Source organism: Chenopodium quinoa, unplaced genomic scaffold (assembly GCF_001683475.1).
Source record: "Chenopodium quinoa cultivar QQ74 unplaced genomic scaffold, ASM168347v1, whole genome shotgun sequence".
In the NCBI taxonomy this organism is placed as follows: Eukaryota; Viridiplantae; Streptophyta; class Magnoliopsida; order Caryophyllales; family Amaranthaceae; genus Chenopodium; species Chenopodium quinoa.
In genome coordinates, this window is record NW_018745024.1 from 9,866,396 (window position 1) to 9,874,547 (window position 8,152).

The 8,152-nt window shown below is 37.5% G+C and overlaps 1 protein-coding gene across 1 annotated transcript; it reads right to left on the minus strand.

The window, feature by feature from the left end:
* Positions 1-3,452: 3,452 nt before the first annotated feature.
* On the minus strand, positions 3,453-5,577 carry LOC110708578 (E3 ubiquitin-protein ligase ATL6-like). Its single transcript, XM_021886751.1, has one exon. It carries the CDS (start codon positions 5,139-5,141, stop codon positions 3,948-3,950), a length of 1,194 nt encoding a protein of 397 aa, XP_021742443.1. The 5' UTR covers positions 5,142-5,577; the 3' UTR covers positions 3,453-3,947.
* Between the last annotated feature and the right edge of the window lie 2,575 nt (positions 5,578-8,152).

Here is an 8,152-nt window from a genome sequence, read left to right on the forward strand (position 1 = left end):
ATCCGGAAGAGGGGGCAAGTCATCGCTGCTCTCGGAGGTAGAGGTGGAGCTGTCGCTCTCCGTCTCCCCCTCGCTTTGGTCCATGGGGGCAGAGGCGGCCTCGTCGCCGCCTTGGTCACACTCTTCCAAGAAAGAGTCAGCAGGGGTTGAAGGGGCGCGCGGAGGGGATCTCTCCAGAGCCGTCTGGTCTCCCTGACCAGACGATTCTCCCTCAGGCGTTTGGCCGCCTGAGCCTTCGCTTCTATAATTCGGATCAGTGGCCGTCTGCATTGTCCGAGCCATGGTGTCCTGCACAGACACATAACTGATCGGCATCCATGGCAAAGGGTGGTCCCAACACCCCGAGCCGTCACTCCTAGTCCTAGACTCAGCCGTCCCTGGTGACCGGCTGGACTCTAACCTAGGCTGTGCCGTGTGTGTTGGTGATGCATCCATTTATTGCAAGAAATATGTACAAGCGGTGAAAAAAGTAAAGAGCTGAGAGAGACAGAGACGGTACCTTTGGATTTGATATCTGAAGGAAGGCGGGTCCGGCTGGGTTGCGGAAGAACAAAGTTTCTTGCTCGCGCCTGACTCAAACGGATGACTTCTGCTCTCTCGAAGTTTTTCTCTCTAGAAAATTTTTGTAAACGTACAAAATTATGAGGGTAAAACGACTATATATAGAGGGTAAATTTGGGGGCATTTTCGTAATTTACCCGGAAGATGAACGGTTACTCTGTAACGGTAAAATTACCGCCAGCCTGAGCGTGACATGTGTCACAGATGCCGCGTGGCGTGCCACGTCACATCTGTGAGGGGAAAATGTTTAGGGTAATTTTACCCTGCCACGTGGCCCAATCAGAAGGTGACACGTGTCAGCCCCAGATTGGTCTAAAATGGACCAATCCCTGCTCGACACGTGTCATTCCCGAAATCAAGGGAAAAGGCGGCCTTCAGGCCCAAATCCCGAGAATGCCGCCAAACGGCGCAGCCCACCAATGATTAGGGTTCAGTAACCTAATCAGGGGCACAATTCCCAAAGACCCTATAAATAGGGAGATGTCCCTCATTTTGAGGGGACGTTTTTTACCATTTGATTACATATTTTACTCTTTGATAGAGACATCCTGAGCTTGGAATCCGAGCGGATCCCCACCTAAATTTCCGCACCTTTTTCTCCTTTCAAGTTTCTAACTTGTGCGTCGGAGGCGGAGCACCACCCAACTGGTGTCTCCGTTTGTTTTGCAGGTACAGCTCACCCCGGATCAGTCTTCGTGTTGTAACTCTCCCGAGGGACAAAAACACCCAAAACAAATTTATTAAAATTATGATAATTTTGAAAACTGACAACAAAAAAGTGGAAACACCTTTTTCTTGTTTCCTGTTTTTGGTATTTGGTTTTCAAAAAAACAGTAAACTGAAAGCCAAAACTGATACCAAACAAGCCCCTAGGTTTCACACTGGTTTTTACAAGATTTTAGACCGTACCTAATCTTTACTTGGTATTATTCCGGCCAATTCATGGGTCATAATTAAAACCAAAACCAAAGAAAATGTGTTAATGTTCTACTTCTTCTTTTACATATATATTCAAGTTTTACTTTTAATTGGCTCAATTATGGGGTTGACCAACATATTAATGGATTTTTCGAATTGGGTTGATTTCAGGATTTTCATGGCCTGTAACTTTGGGCTTAATTTTAATTTTGGGTCAGTTAATAACTTTTCAACTTATCCTATAAGCAATTCGATGACCCAAAATAAAGGCCTTGTTTAGGTAATGTGTGTCCAGCCCACTCCAGTATAAATGGTTTTTTGTATTTGAGAATTGGGCCTGGTCTAAATGACAACTACCGAGATGTAGCTTCTTAATTGCGGAGTAAACTTGTTACATTTTGAGTGGAACTAGCGAGACACTTGAATGAGGAGATCCACCCTTAACAAAATTATCTCTATTTCCTTGATTGTACTCTTTCATGCATCTTTGAGTTTCTTAAAAAAAAAATTAAATCATCAATAAAATAGCTACAAGAGCATTACGCATTACAAAAAAGGAAGTAGGTAGTCAAACTCGTGATCTATAGTACTTGGATAAATGTCCTCACTTAGTATTCTCCATAAATCCAAAAATAAAACTTCTTTTGATAAGATTAGGTGCTTGTTCTCATACGATTATTTTCAGTTCAGTTCAATTCATCTCTTATAAGTTCAGTTCAGTTCAACTCTTAATTTTTTTCTCTTATAAAATATTCAGTTCAGTTCAGCTCTAATAAGTTCAGTATAGTTCAGCTTCTAATTTCCTTCTCTTATAAAATATTCAGTTCAGTTAAGTTCTAATAAGTTCAGTTCAGTTTAGTTTGGCTCATTTTAGTCAATGAAAACGGGCCCTAGGTCATGTCTTCATTGGTGCATATTTGAACTTTATTATATTGTATTATTGTATACATTAGGGCTGCAACATGTAATTGACATATAAGATAGGTCATATTCAAGTTATGATATTTTTAATTTGTTCTTAGTTTTTCAAATTTATATTAATTGTTTTTTTTTTAATACAAGGAATAACTTTTTAGTGATATTAATATATTATCATAAATATCAATAGTTTTACTACTTTTTGAGTTAAAATAATTTACATTTTGTCATAGAAAATGAAAGGGAGAAAAAAGAGCTTAGGTTTTGTTTTCTTTTCTTTTGTCCTTTTTTTTCCAAGGACTAAAGAGGTAGTACAATAGCAGAAAATATTTAGAATTATTTATTATTACAATTATTTTCCAATAATCCCTAATTAACTTGTTCATAATCTTTATATTATTATGTCTCATTCTAGACCGTCCATGTGACATACACCTAAATTTCATTATTCTCAAAAATAAAGTATGATGCTTGGCTAACGGTGGTAGCAATAGAACAAATGAACAACAATCAAAAAGGAATTTGAAAAGTGAAAAAGATAGATTGATTTGGACCGGCTATATTCCTCTTTTTGTCCGATTAATTAAGGCCATCTATTATTTGACCAATTAATTATAGGTAAACAAAGAATTTTATTAACAAATTGATCATGTTGTCCGCCATGTTTATTTGAATAGTCAATGTGAACTAGGCAATGATCTACTTTGACAATGATACAATATAATAACAACCCCATGCTATTCAATTTCAGTGACAAAATTGAATTTTAAATACGAGTAAACATCAATTGTTACAATGCATTCAAATATATAAACATTTTTAACATGTATCAAATTTTGACCTTGGAGCGAGATATAAGGCAAAAACATATCGATTATAAATTAGTAGATGTAAGTGTAACTTATAGTTAAAGCTAAGATAAACGTAGTATGAATTAAAAATATCAATCGGACCCATATCATCCTTGCAATTACCAAATGACCAATTTACCACTAACTATATTTTTTTCTTTTGAGGAAATACCACTAACTATATGAGTAAAGAAAGACCAATCAACTAAAGTTGCAATCATCATATACAAAATTATCAAACACAATAGCAGACCCTTAAAGAAGAAGCTTCCAACTTGTTTCTAATTTTGACTTGTCAATCTAATCATCCAATCTTTTGCCTAATTGCCTTTGTACAATATTGATCCTTTTCATAGGAATTTGGCCAACATATTTTTTACCTATTATACATCCAAACATAGATACGTGTAGACGATGTGTGGCGTGTAAATGTTTCATTCACGCACTTCACCATCATCTTACATGTCATCCAATATAACTTCCTTTAATCCTTACATACACCGAGTGTATAATAGAATAATTTACATCCCTACCAAAATTAACCAAAACAAAAATTTCTCACATTTTCCCCTAATTAAGTTTAAAATATGGTGAATATTGTTACCTCCACCAAAGTTGTAAAAATAAATAAATTAAAAAGCATGTAAAACTAATAAACTATAAGATAATTTTATAATTTACAGGTAAAAATTTGTTAACTTAGACGGGTAAATGAGTCAACTCAGCTTGCATAGCACCACGCAAAGAGCCTTCTCTTCTTGTAGTAGTAGTTGTTGTTACATTCTCACGAACAGAACCACGCAAAGAACCACCTCGACTAGTAGGTGTAGTACTAGTAGTACCAACACCCCTAGGTGATTTTACCGACGGCGCCCTGGTAAAAAAGGGCGGCGCTAATGTAAAAACCCACCGGTCAGACCGACCAAGATTTGGTCGGTCTGAACGGACACTACCGAACCGGCCCCTACTACTCCCTTCACCGAACCCGGTTCGGTAACCTCGTCTTGAGGATGTTTCTCTAGGGAGGACTAACAAACTAGTGGTCCTCTCTAGCTTACCACTCACTATTTGCTTCCGTACTTCTGCCGGTAATCTTAGCGTAAACCTCTCCATATCCTCCCACTGTTTTACCGCCACGTGTCCTGTTGAAAATGACCGCGCAAATCTTCCCAACCATCTCGGCCGTCCAAATGAAAGGTTCCTCATCGTACGGCTCCTACCCATTCTCCCATGTAAAGGCTGCTCCATTGATTCATTTCCTTCGTTATTGTTATTTTCATTGTGATCTTCATCCCTTACTTCGTCTACTACCTCTACAACGACGTCGTTCGGGTTTACCTGAACTTGATCAACTCCAATGTCAGCCACATCAGCTAGGTTGCAACGGCAAACGGGACAAGTAGTATGGCCCACAAGCCAAGCATCTATGCAATCAGGATGAAACACGTGGTCACACTTAGGTATGAGTCGCAAAACATCATCATCCTCGAACTCCGTGAGACAAACCGCGCATTCAAGCGCGCCTTTTCCGAACTTCGCGGACTTAACAGACGCGTAGTCGAAAGTCGGGAAGCTCTCGATAACTTCCGGGTCGAGCCCACGTGGGGCTCGACGCGACCGTCGTATCGAGCCAATCCCCCGACCCACCGCGGTACCGTGGGTGGAGGAGCTGTCGGAGCAGTGGCGAATATAGATTGAGAAAAACCCCATAAAAAAGAGTGCGGCAATTAGGACAATAATGATTACTCCCATAGACGGGCTGAATTTCCCGCCGTTGTAGAACCCATCCGGGACTCCCCCGGGTGGGCTCTGTTGCGCAACGGCGAGGTTACTCGTAAGGAGTAACAAAAGGATGGGTATGATGGAGTAATTATAGTCTTTCATTTGATACATTACTGATTAATGTATCAATTAATACAGTATAAATTTAAGGATTTGAGATAGTGTAGTGGGGTAAAAAAGCGCCGGAAATGGCATTTGAGAAGTGAAAATATAGAGAGGAAGAAAAGGAAATAAAAGAGAGTAGAATGAAAGGGTTTATATATAAATGGTAGAAGGTGAGAGAGAAGAAAGAGAGAGAATGGTATAGTGTCGTGTAGTTGAGTTTAGATGGGAATTAGTCAAAGTTGTGACTTTTATTGTTGGTTTTTGTGGATTTCAGACTTTTTGCTCTGTTTTTTGAATTTTGTTAATGTCAATTGTTTATGTTATTAGATATTTATTAATTAAATATCCACTTTACCTCTTTTTACTAGCTAGTGCATATATTTGGTTATTTTTTTATTTTAATTAATTCCTCAAATGCATTGTACTCTTTATGTGCTAGTGGAGTAGTGGAAAATAATTGTCCGAATGAAGAATATGAGTACTCTCATAACATTCATTAGTATTATATCTTCTTTTTAACCCTTATTACAATATGCGTGATTGTTAAAAACCTTACCTGATTGGCTGATTCTAGATGATGAAATGACATGTGCTACTCGTCTATAAATCATTCCCCATGGATCAATTCAAGCAATTGATAACTCTAATTATGAAACCCTTCAAATATAAGATAAAAAGGATTGATTGCTTCGTCCGTGTTATTTAACGCAATGCTGCTATACTCCTTGATAATGTCTCATTAAAATTACTCTACATAAATTTAAGATAAAGATTTATAGATTAAAATTAGGACATGTTATTTTACGTTGAAATTCAGTTCAGTTCAGTTCAGCTCAGCTCAGCTCAGTTCAGTTCAGTTCAATTTAGCTGCGTTCAGTCAATGAGAACAGACCCTTATAATACGTTCTAATGACTGTATTATTACAGACTTACCAACATAGTATTTGTTCTCTTGGGGGTACGAAACTAAAAATCCAATTGTTCATTTTTATCCATGTAATTGATTGAAGGTGATGTAAATTGACTTTTTGCCCTTTGTTGGAGTAGATTAATATGTTGAACATGATATGAGATGTAAAAATTAAATAAGAAAATGTAGCTGCATGTTATTGAAATTTCTATTGATCGCTACATTTTGAAAACTTACATATATTAACAATTAATAACAAACCATTCTAGAATAACTTGAATAATTGAAGATCAATTATGCACAAAAACAAAAAGGATAAAGGGCCACAGTACAGTTTTCTAGTAGGCCTAATAAGAGCAAGATTGTCAATGACGGATTATGGAAAAGATTCATCATTTTTCTTTGTTTACTTTCACTTTCTCACTACAAAAAAAAATTCATCCTATCAATTATCAAAGAAAAAGACTTAAATTTGATCATTTTTTTTTCTCAGTATTTCAAATTGTGTCAATTATGTATCTATTTAAACACAAACTTTTATATTCGGTTGGGTACACAGTGTGGTCAACCATTATATATGAGAATTACTTTGTTAAATGCTATAGAGATTACTCATCACTTAGTCAGGGGTTACTAAGTCGCACATGGGTTACTCGGTCAGAGTTACTTGGTCGACTAGGGGTTACTCACTCGGTGAGTAATTACAAGGTCGGTTAATTTGTCAATATTTTTAGATAAAAATAAATGTATTGTGACTAGAATAAACATGTATGATCATGTTATGTGAAAAATTGTGGAAAATAATACAACCTTTAGGCGATTCTTTTTTAATAATACAACCTTTCGATTATTTCTTAATATTACAACCTTTGGGGGTGTTGAATTTTAACAGACAAAATAACTCGTAACCGGTTGAATAAGTTACCATGACACGTGTTGTCATGTAATTGGTTTAAAATTAAAAAAAAAACAAATTTTTAATTTTTAATTAAAATTGTTTAATTAACTTTTAAGTTTTAATAAAATAATTTTAATTAAAAAAAATCAACCCTCCAGCCACCACCACCCTTGCCCCTCCCCTGTTTTCTCCACCACCACCTCTCCACCTCCCCTGTTTTCTTCACTCCCCTGCCATCACCGTGCGCCCAACCAACAACAGCAGCATCGACCACCCCGCATCACCCTTTGCTGCTCCCAAACGCACCACCACAACAGCCACAATCATCACCACAAATCCAACTCCCTTCGCTGCTCCCACACGCACCACCAGGCATCACTTAACGCCACCACCACAATCCCTCTTTTGGTTTCGGGTTTAACCCAGAAAACCCTTTTCCTAGGGTTTTGGGGTTTCGGGTTTTCTTGATTTAATGGATTTTTAATAGTTTTAGGTGAGGGAATAGGGTTTATCGTGGCCGGAAAACAGGGGATGGGGTGGTTTCTGGCTGCGATGGTCAGTTCGTGGTGGAATCGGGGCTGCGGTGGTGTTGGTTTTCGCGGGCGCGACGGGTAAGGGAGGTGGAGGTAACATGGAGTGGGTTGTCGGCGGTGTGTGAGCTAGACGCCGGCCGTTCGGTTTCTTGGCTGGGGAAAGGGGAGTTGTGTGAAGACGGGGGGGGAGGAATGGTGAGGTGGTGGCAGGGGTGGTGGGGTTTTTTTAATAATAATAAAAGTAATTTTATTATTAATTATTTAAAATTAAAACAAATTGACAAAGTCAATAAAACAACGACACGTGTCATGGTAACCTGTAAAAACAGGTTACCAACCGGTTTTTGCCTGTTAAAATTCAACACCCCCAAAGGTTGTAATATTAAGAAATAATCGAAATGTTGTATTATTAAAAAAGAACCGGCCAAAGGTTGTTTTATTTTCCGCAATTTTTCCTTTTTTAAAATGTTAAAGATATAATTTGTCAATATTTTTAGATAAAAATAAATGTATTGTGACTAGAATAAACATGTATGATCATGTTATGTGAAATCTTATATGATTCAGATTCATTAGAACACTATCTCGTCTATCTATATGATATGATCAAAACAAAATTATATTTATGGATTAATTAGTTGATTAAAACAAACATATACGAGGATTAATTATAAGA